The sequence below is a fragment of the Hypanus sabinus genome, chromosome 13, assembly GCF_030144855.1.
Source record: "Hypanus sabinus isolate sHypSab1 chromosome 13, sHypSab1.hap1, whole genome shotgun sequence".
Taxonomy (NCBI): domain Eukaryota; kingdom Metazoa; phylum Chordata; class Chondrichthyes; order Myliobatiformes; family Dasyatidae; genus Hypanus; species Hypanus sabinus.
The window spans coordinates 67,362,817-67,390,314 of NC_082718.1; the positions used below are offsets into that span (position 1 = coordinate 67,362,817).

The 27,498-nt window shown below is 43.6% G+C and overlaps 1 protein-coding gene across 2 annotated transcripts in view; it reads left to right on the forward strand.

Moving 5' to 3' along the window:
- The window catches only part of appl2 (adaptor protein, phosphotyrosine interaction, PH domain and leucine zipper containing 2), a 118,433-nt gene that overhangs the window by 51,139 nt on the left and 39,796 nt on the right, over positions 1-27,498 (forward strand). For both annotated transcript variants that reach the window (XM_059987844.1, XM_059987845.1), the window contains 3 exons: positions 11,768-11,914; positions 13,264-13,346; positions 25,496-25,654. In XM_059987844.1, coding sequence (XP_059843827.1) covers positions 11,768-11,914; positions 13,264-13,346; positions 25,496-25,654 — 389 coding nt within the window. The remainder of the gene's footprint in view (positions 1-11,767; positions 11,915-13,263; positions 13,347-25,495; positions 25,655-27,498) is intronic.

The following is a 27,498-nucleotide window of genomic DNA, read 5'->3' on the forward strand; positions in this document are numbered from 1 at the left end:
AGCTTTGACCCTGAACCAGGGGCGCTTGCTGCTGTGTCCCCTGCTGTCCTTGAAATCAGCTCCGTGCAGGATCCTGTAGGGGTGGATGTTTGTTTCAGAAGAGAGGGGACACAGGTGATTCAGAGACTGCTTCCACCATCTTTGAGCAAGAGAGTTCCAGAAGATGTGACCCTGTGAAGGAAAAATTTCCCCACTTCTCTCTTATAAATAGATAATTCCTTGTTTATAACAGTGACTTAGTTCAAGATTCTCTTACAAGAGAAAACAACTGAAACATCCTGAAAAGTCCCGTAAGAATTTTGTTGTTTCAATCAAGTCTCCTCTATCTTAGCCTGCAACAGATGGGAAACTGAGCTCTCATCGGAAGACAGCCTGCTCTTTCCAGATGTCATCCTGGTGCAGATTGGAGCTCAGTGTCCTGGTTCTGCAGTTCCTACTTACCCCCACTTATTACATATCGTTTGGCCTGACAAGGTGCCAACAATAGACAATAGGTGCAGGAGGAGGCTATATGCCCTTCGAGCCAGCATCGCCATTCACTGTGGTCATTGGCTGATCATCCACAATCAGTACCCTGTTCCTGCCTCCCCCCCCCCCCCCCCATGTCCCTTGACTCTGCTATCTTTAAGAGCTCTATCTAACTCTTTCTTGAAAGCATCCAGAGAATTGGCCTCCTCTGCCTTCTGAGGCAGAGCATTCCACAGACCCACAACTCTCTGGGTGGAAAAGTTTTTCCTCAACTCCATTCTAAATGGCCTACCCCTTATTCTTAAACTGTGGCCTCTGGTTCTGGACTCCCCAACATCGGGAACATGCTTCCTGCCTCTAGCGTGTCCAATCCCTTAATAATCTTACATGTTTCAATCAGATGCCCTCTCATCCTTCTAAATTCCAGTGTATACAAGCCCAGTCGCTCCAATCTTTCAACATGTGACAGTCCCGCCATCCCGGGAATTAACCTTGTGAACCTATGCTGCACTCCCTCAATAGCAAGAATGTCCTTCCTCAAATTTGGAGACCAAAACTGCACACACTACTCCAGGTGTGGTCTCACCAGGGCCCTGTACAACTGCAGAAGGACCTCTTTGCTCCTATACTCAACTCCCCTTGTTATGAAAGCCAACATGCCATTAGCTTTCTTCACTGCCTGCTGTACCTGCAAGCTTTCTTTCAGTGACTGATGTACACGAACACCTAGATCTCGTTGTACTTCCCCTTTTCCTAACTTGATACCATTCAGATGGTAATCTGCCTTCCTGTTCTTGCCACCAAAGTGGATAACCTCACATTTATCCACGTTAAACTGCATCTGACATGCATCTGCCCACTCACCCAACCTGTCTAAGTCACCCTGCATTCTGATAACATCCTCCTCATATTTCACACTGCCACTCAGCTTTGTGTCATATGCAAATTTGCTGATGTTACTTTTAATCCCTTCATCTAAATCATTAATGTATATTGTAAATAGCTGCGGTACCAGCACCGAGCTTTGCAGTACCCCACTAGTCACTGCCTGCCATTCTGAAAGGGACCCGTTAATCACTACTGTTTGTTTCCTGTCTGCCAACCAATCTTCTGTCCATGTCAGTACCGTACTCCCAATATCATGTGCTCTAATTTTGCCCACTATATCAAAGGCTTTCTGAAAGTCCAGGTACACTACACCCACTCTCTCCCTTGTCCGTTTTCATAGTTACATCCTCAAAAAATTCCAGAAGATTAGTCGAGCATGATTTCTCCTTCGTAAATCCATGTTGACTCGGACCAATCCTGTTACTGCTATCCAAATGTGCCGCTATTTCATCTTTTATAATTGACTCCAGCATCTTCCCCACCACTGATGTCAGGCTAACTGGTCTATAATTCCCTGTTTTCTCTTTCCCTCCTTTCTTAAAAAGTGGGATAACATTAGCTACCCTCCAATCCTCAGGAACTGATCCTGAATCTATAGAACATTGGAAAATGATTACCAATGCATCCATGATTTCTAGAGCCACCTCCTTAAGTACCCTGAGATGCAGACCATCAGGCCCTGGGGATTTATCAGCCTTCAGTCCCATCAGTCCACCCAACACCATTTTCTGCCTAATGTGAATTTCCTTCAGTTCCTCCGTTACCCTAGATGCTCTGGCCACTGTTACATTTGGGAGATTGTTTGTGTCTTCCCTAGTGAAGACAGATCCAAAGTACCTGTTCAACTCGTCTGCCATTTCCTCGTTCCCGTTTCTGTCTTCAAGGGCCCAACTTTGGTCTTAACTAATTTTTTCCTCTTCACATACTTAAAGAAGCTTTTACTATCCTCCTTTGTATTCTTGGCTAGTTTACCTTCGTACCTCATCTTTTCTCCCTGTGTTGCCTTTTTAGTTATCTTCTGTTGCTCTTTAAAAGTTTCCCAATCCTCTGGTTTCCTGCTCATCTTTGCTATGTTACATTTCTTCTCTTTTATTTTTATACTGTCCTTGACTTCCCTTGTCAGCCACGGTCGCCCCTTACTCCCCTTAGAATCTTTCTTTCTCTTTGGAATGAACTGATCCTGCACCTTCTGTATTATTCCCAGAAGTACCTGCCATTGTTGTTCCCTGCAATCTTTCCAGTCAACTTTGGCCAGCTCCTCCCTCATGGTTCCATAGTCCCCTTTGTTCAACTGTAATATTGACACTTCCAATTTTCCCTTTTCCCTCTCAAATTGTAGAGTAAAACTTAAAATATTATGGTCACTACCTCCTAATGGCTCCTTTACCTCGAGTTCCCTTAACAAATTCGGTTCATTACACACTTCATCTATACTAGCCGATGATAAAGGCATCTGGATTGTAGTCCTTATCAGAGACCCTGGGTCAGTACAGATACTCCTTTCTAGAGAAGCCTCCACCAGATTCTTCTCTGTGGTACCAGAGTGCAACCTAATGTGTCTCCCTCTGACAAATGTCCCTCTGGCCTGTTTTGTTCATCACTCATGGTACCAGCATCTGGGCTGTTGTGAGAGTCAGCTATAATGACAGCCTGTGATCCTCTGTCCTCCCCTTCCCTCCTGTCCCTCTGTCTGGTCCTTTTCCTGGATTTTCCTGCTCTGTGCTGCAGTGTGTGAGAAAACCGCAGGGAGCAGTAGATGGAAGACTCCCCCAGTTGTAGGGATGAAGCACTCCTCACGGTGAACACAGAGCAGGGCAGCTCAGGAACAGGTCCTTTGGCCCACCATATCTGTATTGACATTGATGTGGTTTACACTAATCCCACCTGTCCTATATTGATTCCATATCCCTCCTCTACCCTCTCCTTGTTTAGGTTTCTGTCTAAGTACTTCAACATTGCTGTTGTGTCTGCTTCCACCGCCTCCTCTGGCAACATGTTCCAGGCACTCACCACTCTGCAACATCTCCTGTGAACTTTCCCCATTCAGATCCATGCTCTCTAGCTGCAAAAAGATAATATTATATGCTCTATCTGTACTTCTCATAATTTTGTAAACTATCAGGTTGCCTCTGCCTTTGCTGCTCCAGAGCAAACTATCTAAGTTGTCCAACTTCTCCTTGTAGCTCATATTTTTTAATCCAGGCAACATCTGAGTGAACCTCTTTTGAAAGTGGTTTAACTGAAGCCCCTCAACACAATATTCACTGCCCTACCCTCATGCACTGCCCACTTTGGTCAACTCCTCAAGTTTGTAAGACATGCTGTCCCCAAGCACAAAGCCTTGCTGACTATTACTAACAGGTTCATGCTTTTCCAGCTATGAGTATCTCCTGTCCATATTCTTTAATAATTTCTCTACCGTTGACTTATTTGTTCTTTTTGCTCTTCTTAAAAAGAGGAACACCATTGGCCAATGTAACCTTACTCATTGCACCTCTGTCAAGGTGCAAACATCTCTTATCTCAATAACCTGGACAGATTCCATCAGGCTCTGGGAACTTTGCTGCTTTAGTGATCTTCGAAAGACCCAATACTACCACCACCTTGATATCAATATGTCCTTGAATATCAAAACACCCCTTCTGATTTTACTGTCCTTCTGCCCTCATTTAGTACCTTGCCCACTTCCTGTGGCTCCTCATATAAATTCCCCCTTTTATCTTTGAGTAGTACTGCCCTCTCCCTAGCTACCTTCTTGTTTTTAATCTATGTATAAATTGCCTTTAAGCCTGCTCATCATGGACATTTCAAGGCCTCCTTTTATCTCCCTGATATCTTAAAGTCTTTCCTGCCACCTTTTTATTTCCACAAAGTCCCTATCTGATTTCATTTTCCCATATCTTACCAATGCTTCTGTTTAACTTTTGACCAAATTTATAACAAAAGGCAATAAGACCATAAGGCATAGGAACAGAACTAGGCCACTTGGCCCATTAAGTCTGCTCCACCATTCCATCCTACCCCAGTGAAACACCTTTGGTCTCCAGCAGCCAACTAGAAAGGGCCCCTTTATTCTGATTCTTTGCCTCCCACCAGTCAGCCAATCTTCTATCCATGCTGGTACCTTTCCTGTAATACCATGGGCTCTTATCTTGTAGTTATAGGAAAGATGTCAACAAAATAGAGAATACAGAGGAGATTTACTAGAACGTTACCTGAGTTTCAGCACCTAAGTTACAGAGAAAGGTTGAACAAGTTAGGTCTTTATTCTTTGGAGCGTAGAAGGTTGAGAGGGGGACTTGATAGAGGTATTTAAAATTATGAGGGGGATAGATAGAGTTGATGTTTTTAGCTTTTTCCATTGAGAGTAGGGGAGATTCAAACAAGAGGACATGAGTTTAGAGTTAGAGGGCAAAAGTTTAGGGGTAACACAAGGGAGAGTGGTAGCTGTGTGGAACGAGCTTCCAGTAGAAGTGGTAGAGGCAGGTTTGATATTGTCATTTAAAGTAAAATTGGACATGGACAGGAAAGGAATGGAGGGTTATGGGCTGAGTGCAGGTTGGTGGGACTAGGTGAGAGTAAGCGTTCGGCACGGACTAGAAGGGCTGAGATGGCCTGTTTCCGTGCGTAATTGTTATATGGTTATGTGTGGCACCTTGTCAAAGGTCTTCTGAAAATTCAAGTACACAATATCACTGTTATCACAATATGCCTGTTATTGCTCGAAGAATTCCAACAGATTTGTCAGGCAAGTTTTCTCCTTAAGGAAACCATGCTGATCATGACCTACTTTATCATGTGCTGCCAAGTACCTTGAAACCTTATCCTTAATAATGGACTTCAACACCTTCCTAACCACTGAAGTCAGGCTAGTTGGCCTATTCTCCCTTCTTAAAAAGTGGAGTGACATTTGCAATTTTCTAGTCCTCCAGAAGCATTTCAGAATCTAGTGTCTCTTGAAAGATCATTACTAATGCCTCCCCAATCTCTTCAACTACTTCTTTCAGACCCTGGGGTGAAATCCATCTGGTCCAGATGACTTGTCTACCCTCAGACCTTTCAGCTTCCCAAGCACCTTCTTAGTGAGTGCAACTGCACTCACTTCTGTTGCCTGATTCTCTTGAATTTCTGGCATACTGTTAGTGTCTTTTTCGCAGTGAAAACTGACACAACATACTTATTTGTCCGCCATGTCTTTGTCCCCTGTTACATTCTCTCCAATGTTACTTCAGTGATCCAATATTCACTCTTGGCTTTTTTTCTTACTCTTTCTATCTCTGAGAAAACTTTTAGTATTCTCTGATATTATTTGCCATCTTACCTTAATATTTCATCATTTCTCTCCTTTTGGCTTTTTTAGTTGCCTTCTGTTGGATTTCAAAAGCTTCCCAATCCTCTGATTTCCTACTAACTTTTGCTACATTATATGCTTCCTGTTTTGCTTTTATGCTGTCATTGACTTTCCTTGTCAGCCACAATCGCCACAGCCTTCCTTTAGAATTCTTCTTCATCTTTGGAATGTATTTGGGTATCAAAGGATATGCCAAGAAGGAAGGTGTATGGTAGTGGTCGCCAACCCGTAGATCACGATCGACTGGTCAATCTTTGAGACTTTCCCAGCAGATCCTGAAAAAAAAAGAAAAATAAATACGCAAATACTGTTGAGAGATTGTTTCTGGGTTGCGGGGTTTTAGTTCCATTCTTTCTGCCCAGTGCGCATGCGTGTAGCTCCATATGAGTCAGCTGCACCTTTCCTCATTCCCTGCCATGCTCACTGTTGAACTTGAACACATGCGAGGTCATCAATCGCCTAAACGCAGTGATACCCTCGCGCCAGGGATCACTGGCTGCTTCGTGTGGCCGGTGGGAAGTGCCAATGCTACCGGCCTAGAGTGCGGACAAATGGGCGCCGCCTCCAAACCTGTTTGGCACACCAAATGTTCGTGGGGAACCCAGTGCTAAAATATTTGCGGATGACCTAATTCGGGCTCAGGGTTCCGTAAGTAGCAGAGCAGCTACCGCGCTGCGATCTACTGAAACAAACTTTTCTCGGCCGGTATGTCCTACAAGCGGGGGGCGGGTGCACTCTATCACACTCCTCGCTTGGTCACTTGCTCTCTCCGGACTGCAACTGCTGCGGCCCTGGCCCGGGGACCGGGCCCTGATGTTGTTCTCTCACCCCGATGTTGTTCTCTCACCCCACCCATGGCCAAGGTGGCTGGCGGCAGGCAGGCGGGAGGCTGCAGTTCGGGCTGGGAGGCTGTCTAATGAGGCAATGAAGCCCTCAAACAGCTTTGGTACCTTGAGTCTAAGCACCCTGCACTTAAACATAGAAGAACATAGAACGTAGAATAGTACAGCACATTACAGGCCCCTCGGCCCACAATATTGTGCCGACCCTCAAACCCTGCCTCCCACATAACCCCCCACCTTAAATTCCTCCATATACTTGTCTAGTAGTCTCTTAAACTTCACTAGTGTATCTGCCTCCAAAGACAAACCCGTTGAGTTTTTTCAGCGGAAAAAATGTGAGCAAGCAGGACAGAAGCTAAGTGCCGAGAGCTGCAAAAACTAAATCGCAGAATAGACTGGACATTAGGAACCTGCTTTGAGTATCGCTGTATTTCCGTTATGTTTAACACCTCCCCCCCCCCCCCCCCCCCCCCAGTCAGCTGGTCCATGGTGCAAAAAAGGGTGGGTACCCCTGGTGTATGTACATTATTTTTACTTCTGGTCTTTTCTGCCCTGGTGCACATGCATGTAACTAATTGATCTGGGGTCGATCTTGCCTTTCACTAAGGCCGAGGTAGGGGATCTTGGGCTTAAAAAGGTTGGTGACCACTAGTGTATGGGGTTGAGTTGGATCCGGGATCAGCCATGATAGAATGGCGGAGCAGACTTGATGGGCTGAATGGCCTAATTCTGCTCCTGTGTCTTATGGTCTTATCTATCCTGCACTTTCTGAATTGCCCCCAGAAACTCCAGCCATTGCTGTTCTGCCACCATCCTAATAGTGTCCTCTTCAGTGAACATTGTCCAGCTGCTCTCTCAAGCCTCTGAAATTCCCTTTCGTGAAACTCCACTGTAATACATCTGACTTTATCTTCTTCATCCCAAACTGCAGGGTGAATTCTGTCATATCATGATCACTGGCTCCAAAGGTTTTCTTTACCTGAAGCCTAATTTGATTTTACCTAATCAAATCCAGTTCATTACTTAACATCCAATCCAGAATTGCCTTTACTCTAGTGGGCTCAACAACAAACATGAGGAAATCTGCAGATGCTGGAAATTCAAGCAACACACACAAAATGCTGGTGGAAAGCAGCATTTTGTGTGTGGGCTCAACAACAAGCTGCTCTAAAAAGCCATTTCATAAGCTTTCTACAAATTCTCTTTTCTTGGGAGCAAGCACCAACCCGATTTTCCCAATCTACCTGCATATTGAAATCCTCCATGATAATTGTAACTTTGCTCTTTTTACATGCCTTTTCTCTTTCCTGTTGAACTTTATATCCCACATCCTGACTACTGTTTAGGCCCTGTATAGAACCTTCATTAGGGTCTTTTTACCCTACCCACAAGAAATCTACAAAATCTGATCCTATCTCACCTCCTTTCTAAAGATTTGATTTGAGTTTTTACCCTATCCCCTCTGCCTGTCTGCCTGTCCTTTCGATACAAGGTGTACCTTTGGATGTTTAGCTCCCAACTGTAATCTTCTTTCAGCTACAACTCACTGATGCCCGTAATGTCATACCTGCCAATTTCTAACTGTGCTACAAGATCACCTACCTTATTCAGTATACTGGTGCATTCAAATAAAACAACTTCAGACCTGTATTCATTACCCTTTGTTACACATCAATTCATCCCACTGACTGCAATTTTGCTGTCCTTCCTCATAGTCTTATTACACACTGCATTGACTGATACACCAATTGCCCTATCCTCAGCCCTGTCACGTCAGATTCCACCCGCTTGCCAAATTAGTTTAAACCCTCCCAACACCTCCATCAAACCTGCCCTCAAGGATATTGGCCCTCCTCGGCTTAAGGTAACCCTTTTTTTTTACAGGTCATACCTTCCTAAGAAGAGATCCCAATGATCCAGAAATCTGAAACCTGTTCTCTGCATCCAGTTCCTCAGCCACTTCCTCTCCTGACTAACACATGGCACTAAGAGTGATAGAGATTACTACCTTGGAGGTCCTGCTCTTCAGCCTCTTCTGTATACTCATTCCCCTTTCTACCTATGTCATTGGTGTCAATATGCACAAAACTTCTGGATGCTCACCTTCTCTTTCACAGCCACAGAATCTGCTGTCTGCTCCCCTAACTATTGAGTTTCCTATCACTATTGATCTGCCTAACTTTACCCTTCTCTGCTGAGCCTCAAAGCTGGTAACAGTGCCACTGGCTTCTGATGTGCACTGGTAGTGTTACCTATCTATTTATCTATCTATCTTTCTCATTTTAATCTGCACAGACAGCGCTAGTCTGTGACTGACGTCATAGTCCCGCCTCACTTAAAGCGACAGTCCACAGTAAACGAAACCTATGTGTTTGTAACAATCGTTCTCATCATCCCAGATTCCCAGTCCTTGTCATCCTTGTCTTTTTTTTCATGGGAATGTGTTGGTCCTGGAATTTGATCAGCTGGGTTTTAAACTACTCCCACATGTCAGATGTGTACCTGCCCAATAGTAGCTGCTCCTAGTCTGCTCTGTCTTGTTTCCTGCTTAAAGCGGATTTATACTTGTGTGTTGCATCTACGCTGTAGGGCGATGTGCACCTCCCCAAAAAAGTAACTTGCGTCGCGGCGACGCAGGCCGCAACAACTGTGATTGGTCCGCTTGGTAGCATCGCAATTCCTCCTATGCATTTCTGGTTGCTTCTTCTCCGCTATGTCTGTACATCGATGCAAAATAGATGAACCAAATTGTCAGATCTACCTGTCGACATGCAAAAATGTGTGAAATATATTTCCTCGTCCTTGTCTCTCACGAAGAAACTCAACACAGTGGCATAAAAACCCCACCGCCAGCTAGCCTTTTGGCACACAGCAATGCATGCTCGCTACGGCGTAGGCTGCGACATAGCCCGTATGCAGAAGTATAAATCAGCATTAATGCTGATGTAATTAACCTTGCCGCATTTAAGCACTTTCCCCCCCAAGGTCCAGTCTTATTCTTTTCTATCAACTATCTGAAAACTACATGGTAATGATGTTAAATGTTGTATACTAAACCAATTACTGCTGCTGGTGACCCCGACGGATTTGTTATATTTGTATGATGTGTCTTCAGCTCCAATAATGATTGTTCCAAAGTTGAAGATATGTGTTCAATCCTTTATTAGCAATTAGCAAACATACAATCTTGAAGCAACAAAACTTAAGTGTACAAAATTAAGCAAAATTGAGTGATCAACAAAAGGTATGACATCTTTCAGTCCCCAGCTGCAGATTGCCCTGAACAAAGTACAAATATGTAATTTAATTCTGTTTGGTTTTTGCTGCCCTCACTCATGTGACTAATTACCATAATAGACATAATAAATAGGCAACACAGAATACAGTGCAGATAGAGGACAGATGCATGGCTCCTACAAATTCATTACAAAGAGGATGTTCTGGGCACTGTGACACATCTTTCACGAGCTTTCACAAGTTCATCATTTACTTTCACAAATACCCTGCTGGTGTGCGGTTTCCTTTGACAACCTTCCTCACACAGAAAGAGAGCTCATCTTGACACTGATTATAGTGCTGTACTGTGTAGCATTATAAGTGGCAAAACAGGGTGAGTGCATCTCTTTTTCCCCAGGGTTTAGGAACCAGGGTGTTTGCTGTGTTGAGGTAAATTAGGATGAACAAATCCCAGGTCTGAATGAGGTGTTCCCAAGGACTCTGTGGGAGGCAAGTGCAGAAGTTGCAGGGGTCTGCGCAGAGATACTTAAATAATCCTTAGCGACAGGTGAGGTACTGGAGGATAACAAATGTTGTTCTGCTGTTTAAGAAAGGCTCTTAGGATGGTGATCCTGACATCAGTAGTGGGAAAATCATTGGAAGGTGTTTTAAGGGACCAGATATATGAGTATTTGGATGGACAGAGTCAGCATGGCTTTGTGCACGGTAGGTCAAGTCTAACCCATCTTACAGAATTTTCCGAGGAAGTTACCAGGAAAGTTAATGAAGGCAAGGCATTGGATGTGTCTACGTGTACTTCGGTGAAACATTTGACAAGGATAGGAAATTGGTCAAGAAAATTCAGTTGCTTGGCATTCAAAATTGCCGATGATGACAAGATTGTGAGGTTGTGAGAGACTACAACTAGAGGTCATGGGTAAGGGTGAAAGGTGAAATTTTAAGGAGAACACGAGGGGGAGACTTCTTCACCCAAAGGATACTGAGAGTGTGGAATGAGCTGCCAGTGCTTGATGTGATTGGATGTGATTTCAATTTCACTCCTTAGGTTTGGATAGGTACATGGATTGGAGGGATATGGAGGGCTATGGTCCGGGTGCAAGTCGAAGGGACTTGGCAGTTTAAATGGTTTGGCACAAACTAGATGGGCTGAAGAGTCTTTTTCTGTGCTGCGACTCTATGACTAGAGGATATAGATATAAGGTATGGGGAGAGATTTAGTAGCAACCTGAGGGGCAACTTTTTCACCCAATGAGTGCTGAGTGAAATAAACTGTCAGAGGAAATGGTTAAGACAGCTGTCAGTGAAGCTGGGCCAAATATGGACAAATGGGATGAGCTTAGATGGGAACCTTGGACCATTTCAGATAAAGGGCTTGTTTCTGTGCTGTATGACTGTTAGTCCAACCCACTAGATAATAGTAGTGATGAGAAGTTCCATTAATAAAAACACAAACTCTGTATTAGATAGTAAAGTAAACAGAACTAATCCTTAATAACAAACAAGAGAAAATCTGCAGATGCTGTAAGTCTGAGCAACACACACATGATGCTGGAGGAACTCAGCAGGCCAAGCAGCATCTATGGAAAAAAGTACAGACAACGTTGACTGTTTACTCTTTTCCATAGATGCTGCCTGGCTTGCTGAGTTCCTCCAGCATTTTGTGTGTAAAACCCTTAGCTGTTGATTACTATAGATGATGCATTGATGTCTCTAAATATGTGTATGTCAAATTTAAAAAGAAAAACAGTATCTATAAATATTGTTAATTGGTTTAAATGACATATCTTGTATTTTCTTGCAACTTTGTTTTGTTTGAAGTTTAAAAGGCAAGTTCTACATTATAGAAGGGCACAAGGAGGCATTCATACCCTTCTCAAATACAAGAATCATCCATATGTACTCTATAGGTCAGCCTTGCAGTTGCTGTGCCGTGTTTTACCTATGTCTAGTTGCAAAGGACGTAACTCCTGCTGTTCTTCAGTTGAAGGCGGAGGTGGTAGCTGAAGTAGTTGCGGCAAGGCGAAAACAACACCATTATTCCTTGCAGTATTACTGTGCCTTAAACGCTCTGCAACACAGGAAGCACGTGGCCATGCTGGATCCATTACTGGGCTTCACTCAGAGTCAGGTGAGTCAGCTGATTTCCTATATTATGGTCTTGGCAGATCGCAGTACATATTCCTACCAGTTTCTGATTAAGTCTTCTGAATTTAATGTGAAATCATTTTTGAAATATTAGATACAAGAGATTCTGCAGGTATTGGCAATCTGGAGCAACACGCACAAAATGCTGGAGGAACTCAGCAGGTCATGCAGCATTAGCAGAGGGGAATAAACAATCGACATTTCATGCCAAAGTCCTGATGAAGGGAGTCAGCCTCCCCCTGCCCCCCCCCCACCCAGTGCTCCTACTCCCCCCCGCCCTCTGCAGCTGCCCGCTGCACTCTGTTTTTCAAATAGGAACAATGACAGAATTTGACAAGTCCATCCTTAATTATGGAGGATGTCTGGGGGCAGTGAACAGTGTTAGCTCTGACTCCTCACAGAAATCAAGTGTGTGAAAGCAAACACGAGGAAATCTGCAGATGCTGGAACACACAAAATACTGGTAGAACGTAGCAGGCCAGGCAGCATCTATAGGAAGAAGCACTGTCGACATTTCGGGCCGAGACCCTTCGTCAGGACTAACTGAAAGAAAAGATGGTAAGAGATTTGAAAGTAGGAAGGGGAGCAGGAAATAAGAAATGATAGGGGGCAGGAAAGGTGATTGGCAAAAGGGATACAGAGCTGGAGAAGGGAAAGGATCATGGAACGGGAGGCCTAGGGAGAAAGAAAGGGTGAGGGGAGCACCAGAAGGGGATGGAGAACAGGCAGAGTGATGGGCAGAGAGGGGAAAAAAGGGGGAGGGGGGAAAATAAATAAATCAGGGATGGGGTGGAGGGGCATTAATGGAAGTTAGAGAAGTCAGTGTTAGGAACAACACCTTACATACCGTTTGGGTAGCCTCCAACCTGATAGAATGAACATTGACTTCTCTAACTTCTGTTAATGCCCCTTCACCCCATCCCTGATTTATTTATTTCCCCACTCCCTTTTTTTTTCTCTCATTGCCCATCACTCTACCTGTTCTCCATCTCTCTCCGGTGCTTCCCTCCCCCTTTCTTTCACCCTAGGCCTCCCGCCCCATGATTCTTTCCCTTCTCCAGCTCTGTATCCCTTTTGCCAATCACCTTTCCAGCTCTTAGCTTAACCCTGCCCCCTCCGGTCTTCTCTTATCATTTCACATTTCCCGCTCCCCTTCCTACTTTCAAATCTCTTGCTATCTTTTCTTTCAGTTAGTCCTGAGGAAGGGTCTCAGTCCAAAACGTCGACAGTGCTTCTTCCTATAGATGCTGCCTAGCCTGTGGCATTCTACCAGCATTTTGTGTGTGTTACTCAAGTGTGTGAAAATTCATTTCAGTCTTCTGTGTTTTTCAGATCAACTTTTTCAAGATGGGAGTGGAGATGTTTTCAAAGAAGTTGGATGAATTTTTGTCTTCTGTTGCAAACATGGTTCAAAGGTTAACATTTTTTTCTAATCTGTGTGTATGTTGTGTTTAATTAATTTTACTCTCCATACCTCTATGTTTTATTTGTTTGTAGTGGTTATACAGTTTTGAAGGCAGAGATACTCAGCAAGTAGAATCTTAGAAGGAGGCCTGTACTGTTCCCTTCATTCTGTCCCACACCCCACAATTTCCTCTTTTTTCCTCAGAACCAGGTTTTATCACTGACAGGTTTTATCACTTTCATGACATATGTCATGAAATTTGTTGTTTTGGGGCAGCATTTGTGGTGGGAGTTTGTTATCCTACAAGTTAGTCTCTTAAAATACTTGTCAAATTGCATTTTGAGAATTTCTCTGTAACCTGATTTCAGTTTCTTCGATAATACTACCCATATCGGAATGTAGAATGACATAGGACAGGCCCTTCAGTGGTACTGAACCAATTACACCCCTAATTAATCTAATCCTTTTCCGTGTGCACTGATCGTATCCTTCTATCTCTGCACATTCATGTACTACTAGTCTCTTAAATGCTGCTCTGCTATCTGCCTCCACATCATCCCTAGCAATACATTGCATGACATGGGGGGGGGGGGGGGTGCCACAGTAACATTGCAGTTAGTGTGAAACTGTTACAGCTCAAAGCATCAAAATTTGCAGTTCAATTCCAAAGCTGTCTGCAAGAAGTTTGTATGTCCTTCCTGTGAGTGTGTATTTCCACTTGGGTTCTCTGGGTTGCTGGGCTGGAGAGGTTGTTCCATGCTTATCTCTAGATAAAAATAAAAATACAAATAAAATTCCAGCCAGCCACCATTCTCTGCCCTACAAATCTTCTCTCAACCTCTGCCACTCTAGAGAAAACAGTCCCAGCCTGTCCAGCATATCGTTGTAGTACACAGCATTTTGTTTTTTGCCCTGAAAATATTTTCACAGATTTCTGCACTCTTTTCACAACCTGATACTCTTCTTAAGTATCATGTACTATTCTAACTGGAACAAGCCAGTGGATAATTGATAAACGAGTTTATCACAATCCATATGGTACAGGAGCGGAATTAGGCCATTTGGCTTATTGAGTCTGCTCCGCCATTTCATTGTGGCTGATCCAGTTTTCCTCTCAGCCCCAATCCTGTCTTCTCCCCGTATCCCTTCATGCCCTGACCAATCAAGAATCTATCAACCTCTACCTTAAATATACATAAAAACTTGGCTTCCACAGCTGCCTTTGGCAATGAATCTACAGATTCACCACTCTCTGGCTAAAGAAATTCCTCCCTATTTCTGTTCTAAAAGGACAGCCTTCTATTCTGAGGCTGTTTCCTTGTCACATACAGTTTACCAAAGTACAGTGAAAAGCATATCATTCATACAGATCAATTCATTTCAGCAGTGCATTGAAGTAGAACAAGGTAAAACAAATACAGAATAAAGTGTAACAGCAGAAGTACAGTGCAGGTAGACAATAAGGTCATAGGTAAATTGTCAGGCCAAGTGTCCAACACCCCTGAGAATAGGATATCAGTAGGACAAAAGCTGTACTTGAGCTTGGTAGTACAGTTGGCCTTCCTTATCCGCGGGGGATTGGTTCTGAGACTTCCCGCGGATACCAAAAAATGTGGATGCTCAAGTCCCTTATTTCACCTGGCTCAGTGCGGTGATCTTTAGGACCCAGCGGAACCCCGGACTTTATTTAATATGTCTCAGTGTGGTGGACATTAGGACCTGGCAGCTCTGAATCTGTGGTGTTTCTGTTCACTAAAATAATCACGATCATGATTGAAAATAAGGTGGAAGTAATAAAGCGATTGGAAAGAGGTGAAACACTATCGGTCATTGGAAAAGCGTTAGGCTACAGTTGGTCAACGATTGGAACAATTTTAATAGAGCATGTGAAAGGCCCTGCTCCGGTGAAAGCTACAATTATTACTAAGCAATGCAGTGGTTTAATTATTGAAATACGTATGTTTCTTAAGTGTTTTATATGCATAGAAAGGTAAAATATGTGCTATATTGAGGTTCTGGTGATGTCATTGTTGAGAGTGGCAGCTTAAGTCACTAGCTCCTCCAGAAAAACGCATATTAAGCCCCATTAACCCGTCAAATATAATAATTTTTGAAAACTATTTGTACTGAAAAGAGGGGCAAGAATGGGGAGAAGATATGGAAATAAAAAAAGTGACACTGCAGAGCCTGCGTCCAAGAGGAGTGCAGCGAGTGGCTCTCAGACCCGACTGCGTGCTAGCGAGGCGGCTGCTGGGCCTCGTTCAGACGAAGTGGCGAATATCTTTGAAATCCTGAAAGAGATAAGGGAGTTCCGGAAAAAACTGAGCTGCAGCTCCGTGATATTAAGGCAGAGCTCGCCAGCATTAATCAAAAAATAGCGGTGGCAGAGACTTGCGTTGAGAAGGTGGAAGATCGCATTCAAAACGTAGAACGGATACTGAGCAAGACAATAAAAATAATATATCACCAAGAAGGTAAACTGCTTGACCTGGAGGGAAGATCACTGCGGAAAAATATTAGAATCTACAATTCCCGATGAAGCGTCTATAACGGAGTTTGTCGGAAAGTTACTGGGGGACGCGCTGGATCTTCCCCCGGCTATGAATTTGGAAGTCGAAAGAGCCCACCACGTTAGTCCCAAAACCTACCCAGGATAGAAAGCCATGCTCAATAATAATTAAATTCCTTCAGTACAGCACCAAGGCGGAGATTCTATGAAGGGCCTGGGGTAAGAAGAGAGTGCTTTTAGAGGATAAATTAATATATTTCGACCAAGATTACCCTCCCCCCTGCAGTCCTCCAGAAATGCAAAGAATACTCCAAAATAAAGTGAGTATTAAAGCAAAATAAGATTAGATTTCAAACTCTGTACCCTGCTAAACCGAGTGTTTTATGACTACGGGACGCAGTTGTACCAGACAGTCGAAGAGGCGACTACAAACATGAAGGCCAGAGGGTTGCCCGTCAGCATGACCAAAACGAAGGAAAGCCTGGCTGAGGAATTGTCCTGCTCGGCTTGGGAAATAGTGCGAGAAACAAGAAGGCAGGAGACGGGAGGAAGCCGAGAGAAACATATCAGGAAGAGACCGGGAGTTTCCCAAAGACAGTCCTCACCCCCTTCAGAAGAGCCATAAGGTTTGGCTAACTTTAAAAATGTCGAGAAGTTAAACTGAAGCAAAAGTACACGGTGATATATGTATCTCGAGAAATACTTATTATAATGTGGATTTTATATTTCTTAGTTGTTATTCTTTATTCGCTCATTTATTCCTTTTTCCTCACCAAAATGAGAATATATATATGTGTGTGTGTGTGTGTGTGTGTATATATATATATAGGAGGAGTACAAGGAAATCTTTTCTGTGTAATTCATTTGTTCACTGACTTTTATGAATACTGCAATGGGGGCCTTCAACTCACAAAAAGGAGGGGTTATCCCCCACAGCTAGACATTTCCTCTAGCTCAATGCAGTGTCATTTACTAGAGACCTCAGCCTTGGAATCACGCGTTCGTTGCCATTTTTGTTATTATTTGAGTTTCTTGGTTCTTATTTGTTCAGGGAGTAGATCGATTAAGTTTTATTCTAATTTCAATGATACATTGACAGATAAATACAGATGGCTAAGGACAAGGTAAAATTCATTTCTTTTAATGTAAATGGGCTATTAAATCCAATCAAACGTAAGAGAATTTTATCCAAAATGAGAAAAGAACAAGCCCATGTAGTATATTTACAGGAAACACATTTGTGATAATGAGTGTAACTCCCTGGGTCGCCTCAGGCTCGCTCAGCTCGTTCCCGTCTAGGGGGAGCAGCCTTCGGCCCCGCCAAACTGGGTAATCAGCTGGTGTGGATGCTGTGTGATGTCCCCGCCTCGCCCAAAAACAGACAGCACACCATATGCGATTAAATGAGTACAATTTATAAAGGTTACTATAACTAAGTGATTAATAACGATACAGTATATATGAAGAGAAAATTAAAGAAAAGGCGCCAAACTTATCAAAGTCCAAACCACTTCGTGCACAACCGTTGGAGCTCAATTACTGAAGTCTTCTGGCCACCATTCGATCCCCTCCGAACTCCTCGACTCGCAGCTCAGGACCCTCCGAACTCCTCGACTCTCCAAACAGCTCAGGACCCTCCGAACTCCTCGACTCTCCAAACAGCTCAGGACCCTCCGAACTCCTCGACTCTCCAAACAGCTCAGGACCCTCCGAGTGGTCAACCAAGCACATCTAGCTTCAACCCCCCCCTCCTCGGAGAATCTCCCGGCCTCGGACCCCCCTTTGGGGTCCGATCCTCGCCCAGCTTAGAGCATTGCGTCCTCTCTCTCGACCCCCTCGCGCCGATCTGCCCAAAAGCCCGTCAACAAAAGCTTACAGACTCAGAAGAAAGAAAATTAATCCCCATTTGGTTTACAAAGGAATACCATTCTCGTTATCAGTAAATTAGCATTCCTGCTAGTTAACAAAAAGAAGAAACCCTCTTTACACTCTCCCTCCACCAAATAAAAGTCATGTCCTCATGACTACTAAATAACTCGCCACCTTTCCTGCCAACACACCGTAACCCAAGCACAAACAGGGACATCTCCTCCCCACACAGTAAACCTCACGCCCTGTTTTTCAGGCGCTACTTAGGCCAACTATCTGGGAGTTCCCTAACCCTTCTGAGACCTCCGTACCCCCTCACCTAAACCCTTCAGGCTCGGACACAACTGGGGATACCTTGGGCCCACTACCAACTCCTCTCTCAACCTCTCACTCATGCCTCACACTGCACACAGCTAACCCTCCCCGCTACACCTGACTCAATGGGAGAAGGGCCAAAGGTCTCTTCCTCAATCGAGGGAAAGTCAGCAAAAGGCAGCATGTACCACACATCCAGCACATCATCCATCGAATCTGTATTCTTCCTCATTCCTGTGATCGGTAGCTGCTGTTTGATCTTCTCCAAACGGAAACACGTGGCCTGCACTGCTCCCGCAGTCTCTTCAGCCTCCTGTTCAGTATTCACTGCACTTCTCTCCAGCTTTTTCTTCCTCATGACTTCTTCCAGATCAACTTTCAGGTTTTGCACTTCATTTGAACTGTCGATGGTCATCTTCAGGTTCCCTTCAAGTTTCCGCTTCTCTCTTCTGAGATTCATCTGTAATTTCTTCACCTCCGCAAACTCCCCTCTCCAGGTTCTCAGTTTGCTATTACCCTCAGTCAGACAACTTTCTTCATTCTCTCCAACTTGTAAGTCTTCCGAATGGTTCCAGATCACTTTCTCCAGTCTCTCCGTCTTCATTTCAAACTTGATTCCGTAGAGACAGTCTCTCACGAGCTGCGACCTTCGCCAGCCCTGGCACGTGTCCCGAAAACACTTTAACTCGGTAGTTCTCAGCTGCTCCTGCAACGACCTCACTTCATATTCTCCTGAGGCAAATCCAAATACCAAGAGATCATCCACATACACCAAAACTCCAAACGCCTCCACATCCCCTATGGTCTTCCACCTGCCCCGCAGGAAGGTTGCAAGGGCTCCAGATATGCCCTGTGGCATCTTTTCGGACCCGAAGACTCCTAGGGAACTTATAACGGCCGTCTTCTCCTTGTTGGCCCCACTCATCGGGATCTGGCAACATCCACTCCTCAGATCCAGCACCTTAAACCACTTCACACCACTCAGACAGGCCATCGCCTCTCTGGCCCTCAGGGCCATATTCTGGTCACTGACAGTGCGCCTCTTCAATGCAATATAATCCATACACACGCTGCCTACATCTTCCACGGCTGTAGGGGCCAGTCGCCGCAACCTCTCTCTCTCCGAGGTGTCTTCAGCAGTCAACTCCCCTCCCTTGTGGTATTTCGCAGCGTCCACGAAGAGGGTCTCACCATCAGATACTTCCCCCAGGCCGTACCACCACTGGCTCTTGTTTGAATTCGTTATCAGCCCAATGCTGCTACACACGTCCGCACAAGCAGCTCGAAACCCTGGGTGCATCGACAATGCCTCCAAACAGCGCTCACCCGCCTCCTCCGGGCAGGCTCCCAAGTGCACCAGCAGGATTTTGGTTCTCTCTAGAACAGAAACGCTGCCCGTCTCAACAGGGTCCGGACACATCAGCATTAACGATTCATGAACCTCAGTCTCCTCCACATTTGCCTCTAAGAACTCAATTTTCACTGACCAACAACCGTTGTCTGGATAATCACCGACACTGGTACCCCGAATCTCCAGTGTCCTCAATGTTGTCAAGGGTAAATGCTTCCAATAACGGTTATGAAACAAACTGTACAGCAACTTCACCGGCGCCCCGGTGCCGAGGATGGCTTTAACTTGACTTCCATCCATCCGTAACAACACCTGTGCGCATGGCCCCTCTAAGCCTTCAGGAATAGGGTCTGCTCCTTTCGGGAGTTCCTTGGTACATTGCTGGGAACGTGCTCCCCCAGAGACCCCAAGCCGTTCCCCCACTGGGCCTCCTCTAAGTTTCCCGACACCTCTCGAATCAACGGAACAACTGATCCCCTTGACAGATCCCCTTGGCACCACAAGCAATTTATCTGCCCCCCTAGGCAAAAAAGGATACCCTAAAAACTTCCCACCAATCTCCTGCCACGGATATGATAAGCCCCCCAGCTGCGGCATTTGACTTCCAGTCGAACCACACGCATTTTCCCACACTTTCCCAGAACTGGCAGCGGTCACTTCGAGGTAATTGCGCCCGACAGTTCTAACAAAGTCACCAGCCCGCCTACTCAAACTTTCAACCTGTCCCTGTCGCTTTTCCTCAGCCAAGCACTGCCACTCACCCAACAACTGAGGGGTCCGCTCCGCCCACGCTTCCGCCCCTTTAGGGCTGGACATTATTCCAATAACCGGGCGGAGCTCACCACTGCTGAAACATCCCAACCTGTCACTCCTCAATCTCCAAACAGTACGGACAACCCATGGTCCCACCACCATTTCGTCAGCCAACAGAAACCACCCCACCCAACACACACACCGCGATAACCAGCAATCGCACACCCACAAAGGCACACCAGCTCTTCGCCGCAGACACAATTTAAAGAGGGTGATCACACAGCTTCCACAGAAATCAACCCCGGACGAGCACCCCACAATGTAACTCCCTGGGTCGCCTCAGGCTCGCTCAGCTCGTTCCCGTCTAGGGGGAGCAGCCTTCGGCCCCGCCAAACTGGGTAATCAGCTGGTGTGGATGCTGTGTGATGTCCCCGCCTCGCCCAAAAACAGACAGCACACCATATGCGATTAAATGAGTACAATTTATAAAGGTTACTATAACTAAGTGATTAATAACGATACAGTATATATGAAGAGAAAATTAAAGAAAAGGCGCCAAACTTATCAAAGTCCAAACCACTTCGTGCACAACCGTTGGAGCTCAATTACTGAAGTCTTCTGGCCACCATTCGATCCCCTCCGAACTCCTCGACTCGCAGCTCAGGACCCTCCGAACTCCTCGACTCTCCAAACAGCTCAGGACCCTCCGAACTCCTCGACTCTCCAAACAGCTCAGGACCCTCCGAACTCCTCGACTCTCCAAACAGCTCAGGACCCTCCGAGTGGTCAACCAAGCACATCTAGCTTCAACCCCCCCCTCCTCGGAGAATCTCCCGGCCTCGGACCCCCCTTTGGGGTCCGATCCTCGCCCAGCTTAGAGCATTGCGTCCTCTCTCTCGACCCCCTCGCGCCGATCTGCCCAAAAGCCCGTCAACAAAAGCTTACAGACTCAGAAGAAAGAAAATTAATCCCCATTTGGTTTACAAAGGAATACCATTCTCGTTATCAGTAAATTAGCATTCCTGCTAGTTAACAAAAAGAAGAAACCCTCTTTACACGAGCATAAAAAACTAAAGAGAATGGGCTTCACTAATCTGTTTTTCTCCACATATAAATCAGGACATAGGAGAGGAGTTGATATTCTTATCTCAAGTAGGCTAAATTTTGAAAAAATATTCAAAATAGAAGATAAAGAAGGCATATATATTCTGGTAAGGGGGAATATAGATGGCAATTCAGTTACTCTATTGAATATATATGCACCCCTGGGAAGTGATATTGGTTTCTTTCAGAATATTACTGCTATTATGGTAATGGAAACAAAAGGTCTCCTGATATGTGGGGGAGACTTAAATTTACAATTACAACCAAACTTGGACTCTTCCAATAGAAAAACCTATGAAACAAAATCTTCACATAAGAAAGTTAATCCACTTTTTGAGGATGTTGGTTTAATTGATATATGGAGGGATTTTTTCCCTGACAGAAGGGATTACACTCATTATTCTGCTCCACATACTGTATGTACAAGAATAGACTATTTCATAACATTTGGAAAAGACAAAGACAAAATAAACACCTGTGGAATTGGGACAATAGATGTAAGTGACCATGCACCTGTTGATTTTGACCTACAACCAAAGAATACTATTTGGAAACTAAATTCAAGTCTACTCAATGATCTGTACTTTAAGGAACAAATTAAAAAAGAAATTGGTCTCTACCTAGAATTTAATGATAATGGAGAGGTTTCACCTCCCATTTTATGGCGGTCTTAAGAGGGAAAATTATAGCGGTATCGTCATATAAGAAAAAAATAAGGAATAAAACATTAGAGGAATTACAAAATAGGCTGAAGGAACTAGAGAAAAAACACATTGAATTTGGCACAGGATACATTAGGGGAAATTAACAGAATTAGGAATGAAATAAATAATTTGGCTATGCAAGAAATCAGGAAAAACTTAATGTTTCTGAAACAGAGACATTATGAAAATGGATTGAAATCTATGAAAATACTGGCGTGGAAAGGGGGAGAAAAAAGCGGAAAATACAATTCATAGAATTACGGACCCAAGAACGAAAATGATAAAAAATAAGCTAAGTGAAATTCAAGAAGCTTTTGAAGTGTTTTACAAAACGCTATATTCCAAAGTTCCAGGGGGAAGCATAACCCAAATTGACACCACCTTGAATTCTCTAGAGTTACCCACTTTAAGCAAAGAACAAAATAGAACGATGACTGCTGACATAACTGAAGTTGAATTAAAAGCTGCAATTAGTAGGCTTAAATTAAGCAAGTCACCAGCATCAGATGGGTATACGGCAAAGAATTTAAAAATGAGTTAATTCCTGTTTTACTCCCCACACTGAACTGGGCTCTAAAAAAGGCACAAATGCCACCCAGTTGGAAGGAAGCGATAATCTCAGCTATACCGAAAGAAGGCAAGGATAAAATGGAATGCGTGTCATTTAGACCAATATCCATTCTTAATGTAGATTATAGGTTATTTACCTCCATCATGGCCAAACGATTAGAGGAGTTTCTACGCATACTGATACGTAATGATCAGAGAGCTTTTATACGACAACGCCAGACACGACAATATACGAAGGACACTTCACATTATGGATCATATACAAAAAAATAAAATCGAAGCAATAGTGATAAGCATGGATGCTGAAAAAGCATTTGATTTGGTTAATTAGAATTTTCTTTACAGAGTTTTACATAGATTTGGTTTCCAAGACACAATTATTAAAACTATACAGACACTATATGACAATCCTACTGGTCGGATGAAAATCAATGGATATTTATCAAATAGTCTTACCCTAGAAAGGGGCACGAGACAGGGTTGTGCATGGTCACCACTACTCGTGGCGTTATATCTGGAACCATTAGCTCAATACATCAGACAAAATGAAGATATCAGGGGAATTACTATTAAAGGGACAGAGCATAAATTGGCTTGTTTATGCGGATGACATTTAGATCAACCTAGGGCAACCAGCATACTCATTACCTAAATTGATGCAATCCTTTGAACAATCTGGTCAATTATCAGGATACAAGATCAACATAGATAAAACCCAATTACTTTCATATTACTATAGCCCACCAAGAGAAATTGAAAGTCCTGGGCATGGCACACAGTCTTTCAAATATTTGGTCATCATTATGCCAAAAGATTTGGCAAGATTATCAGAATGTAATTATCAGCCTTTATATAAAAAAATTAAGGAAGATGTGGCAAGATGGAGCCTGATTCCTTTTTTCAGTCTCAGTTCATGGATTGAGTCTATTAAAATGAATATATTGCCCAGACTGCTATATCTCTTTCAGACCCTACCAATAGAGATTAATCAAAATCAATTCAATGAATGGAACAAGATGCTATCAAGGTATATTTGGCAGGGTAAAAGGCCTAGAGTTCGTCTCAAAACTTTGCAATTAGCAAAGGAAAAGGGAGGATGGGGCTTGCCTTCTCTTAGAGATTATTATTTTGTAGCACAGTTGAGAGCTGTGATATGTTGGTGCAGCCCATCATATGACGCTCAATGGAAAAACATTGAGGAGCGGGTACTTCCCATCCCCATAAAAGCAATTTTGGCTGATAACAACCTGCAAAGGTACATAAATACTATTGATAACCCATGGGTGAAATTGACTCTTAAAATATGGAAAACTACTATAAAAGAATGTAATATAGAGGGAGATATTGCAATTCTTAAATGGTGTGCATATGACTCTGATTTTACACCAAATAAATTGGATGCTAGATTTAAGGACTGGACAGCTAAAGGAATAACAGCTCTTTGCAACATAATGAAAGAAGGAACACTGTTCAGTTTTGAAATACTTAAAGAGAAACACTTATTAGAAAAACAAGATTTTTATCGGTATTTACAGATGCGACAATATGTTAATAAGACGCTTAAAAATGTAACCAAGGCAAATACATGCTTGATAGAGCTCTTTAGAAAAGCATATAATTCAGATAATGGTAGTAGAATCATTTCAAGCATGTATAAGGGTTTGTCAAATCTTAAAACACATTCGACTTCATACATTAAAACAAAATGGGAGAAGGAAGGAGGGACAACAATATGGGGGTAGCAATGGAAGTGTACCAATTCACAGAAATGGAGGGAGTTTGGATGGAAAAACTTGATAAGATTTTATTACACCCTCTCAGAAATCCCATTATGATAGTAACCTCCCTGTTTGCTGGAGAAATTGTGGAAATCAAAATGCAAATCATTGTCATATTTTTTGGGACTGCCCTGTTATCAAAAACTATTGGAGGGGGATACACAATGCCTTACAAGACATCTTTAAATGTGAAATACCCTTGGAGAGTAAGACCATATATTTTGGATATATACCTCAAGAATGGTTGAAAAGAGATCAATATTTAATCAATATACTGTTGGTGGCTGGTAAAAAGACTCTTACTAGGAAATGGTTATCACAGGAGAGCCCAACTTTAAATGCATGGATGGAAATTACAATGGGCATTTACAAAATGGAGAAGATAATAGCATCTGTTAAACATAAGCTGGGACAATTTGATTCATCCTGGGAAAAATGGTTTAACTACATAATGCCTCATAGGCCTGATTTTATTCTCACAAATCAATGAATCTATTGTAAAAAAAAGATCACTCCCTACTTGTACATAGTTCTTTGCTTTTGCTTGTTTTTTCTTTCCACACATTTCTATAAGTGTATACCCCAGATAAATACTTTGTGGAGATTTTGTGATATATATGATTATATGATATATATGTACAATGTCTGAAATACATCTTATGGAAATGTTTGATGAACTTCAATAAAAAAAATTACAAAAAAAAAGAAAAACGTTTGACTAACTGATGCTAAATAATACCAGATGTACCTGTTTGACTTCAAATCTGACTTAAAGACGAACTCAGGAATGGAACTCATTCATAGCCTGGGGGCTGCCTGTACTTTTAAGTCATTTCTAGATTGCTTGTCATACCTAATACAATGTAAGTGTTATGTAAATAGTTGTTATACTGTATTGTTTAGGGAATAATGACAGGAAAAAATAGTCTGTATTTGCTCAAACAACAAGTGCTGGAGAGAGAACTTCTGGGTTTTCCTGATCCGTGGTTGTTGGAATCCGTGGATAAGGAGGGCTGACTGTATATGCTTTTCTATCTTTTGTCTTGGGGAGGAGAAGAATATCAGGTAGGTGGGGTTGTTAGTTATGCTGTGAATATGTTGAATATGGGGGAACGATAGTTCATTTACTGACATGAAATCAATAGTCACTGTCAGATACTTCAGGGGGTGTTTTATTAAGCGGCATGTTTTCCGTTCTCATTACAGTATCCAAGGGCAACTGGACACTGAGGCTGAAGCAATGCGACTGACCCAGCAGGAACTGCTGCTGGCTAGTGAGACCACCTACGTGCCTGACAACACCACCTCATCCAATAAAGCTAACAGGAATCTTCTTCAAAAGGCTGGATATCTGAATATTCGAAAGTACAGCCATTACATTTTTATTCTGCAAAATTGATTGATTTGCTCAGATGATTGTGTTTGTATCTGTGGTCAGCTCAGCTGCCCGATGGTTCATGATTTTTCTGTAGAAGGATGAATTCTGTGATAGTGAAAGGCAGGGAGAGATGGGGGGAACTATCCTGGAAATAATCTGTTCTCGCTAACAATAAGCAAACCATTCCATGGGATCTGAAGACAACCTGATTGGTCTTGTCTCTGAACGACAGGCATTACCTCTTGTTGCTATGGTTACTGGGTACACTGGTGCTGTGTTAGACAGCTGGAAGTAGTGCTGAACAGTGAGCTGAGGCTAATCTGTGAGCTTGGTTGCACAAAAGGATGTTAAAGACCGGCGCCAGTGACTACAAAGAGAAGTGAGGGAGGGGCTGTTCGGCAGGTACAAATTCAGCTTCTCCATCAGAGTTAGGTCCAATTTTTATGGAGAAGTGATAAGTGTGAGGCCTGAATGTTGTAATATAAAAGAATATGAAAGGTCTTGTCCCGAAATGTTGACTCTTCATTCCCCTCCATAGATGCTGCCTGACTCCTGCATCAGCTTGTGTGTGTTACTCCGGGTGACATGAGGGTCCTATTCTTCTTTGAACTGAGACCCCAACAATACCCCCTCTGTAAAAATCCAACTTAAGCTGGCTCAACAATGTCACATTGAACAACAACCACTGCCCCCACTCCCCCAAGGCTCACTCATTTCTTCCTAATCAGAGTTGTGTTTATGGAAACACTCCAGTCCAGACTGTGCCTGCCTCTTGTGGGGACCCTCCAGTCCAGACTGTGCCTGCTTCTCGTGGGATATGTTGAACAGTTTTCTTTTGGTTTCCTTCCTCACCTGTCTTTGTGACTGCACTAGAAAGAAAAAACAAAATGATGGAAACACTCAGCAGCGGAGACGTGTTGTATGCTGTTGTATTCTATCCCCTGTAAGATAAAAGCTGAGTACCCCTAACGTTGCCTTCACCCTCTAGCTACCACTTTCAGGGAGCCTTTCTGTGGCTAACGTTCCATTCAACAGTATCGTGCTGTAGCTCAAGATTGTCCGTCTCCGCCATTATCAATTTTCATGTCATCATCAAACCTCCTAGTGCCCAGTAAAGGTGCCAGCACTGATTGCAGTGGCTACACTGCTGGTCACAGGCTTCCAATTACAATAACAATCCTCCACCATCACCCTCTGTTACCCCTGCATCCTGTAGGTTGTATCCTTTTGGAACAGCCTTCCATGTGAGATGCTGTCAAAGGCTACACTGTCTGTGTACTCCCTTTTGCTTTGCACCGCCTGTCGAGTCACCGCAGTGCCATTCAATATGGCTAATCTGCTCCACCTATTCACCTCTCCTCCTCATAACAAAAAAAATCTACCTAACTGTTTAAAATATATTTAATGAGGCAGTCTGTACTACTTCCCCCGTGAAGCCTTTGACAACGTTTCACATGGAAGGCTGGTCTGAAAGGTTACAGCCCGTGGGATGCAGGGCAAGTTGGTGATTCCATAGATTCACTGCTCTTTGAGAAAAGCAGTTCCCCCTCACCTACTCCACTGAATTTTGAGGTGGCTGTGTATCCTAGTTCTAGGTGAGACCACCTACCAATGGGAACAACTTTCCTGCCTCTATCTTATCTGTCCCTTTCATATTTTTACTTTTCTATTACATCCTCTCTTTGTCTTCTGAATTCCAGTGAAAATTGTCCCAGGTGACTCAGTCTCTCCTGGTGGAGTGAGCCCACCCCAATCCCCCCCCCCATCTACAGAATTAACCTGCTGAAAGCTCTGCTGCACTGTCTACTTGGGCAGTGTGGGGAGACCAGAA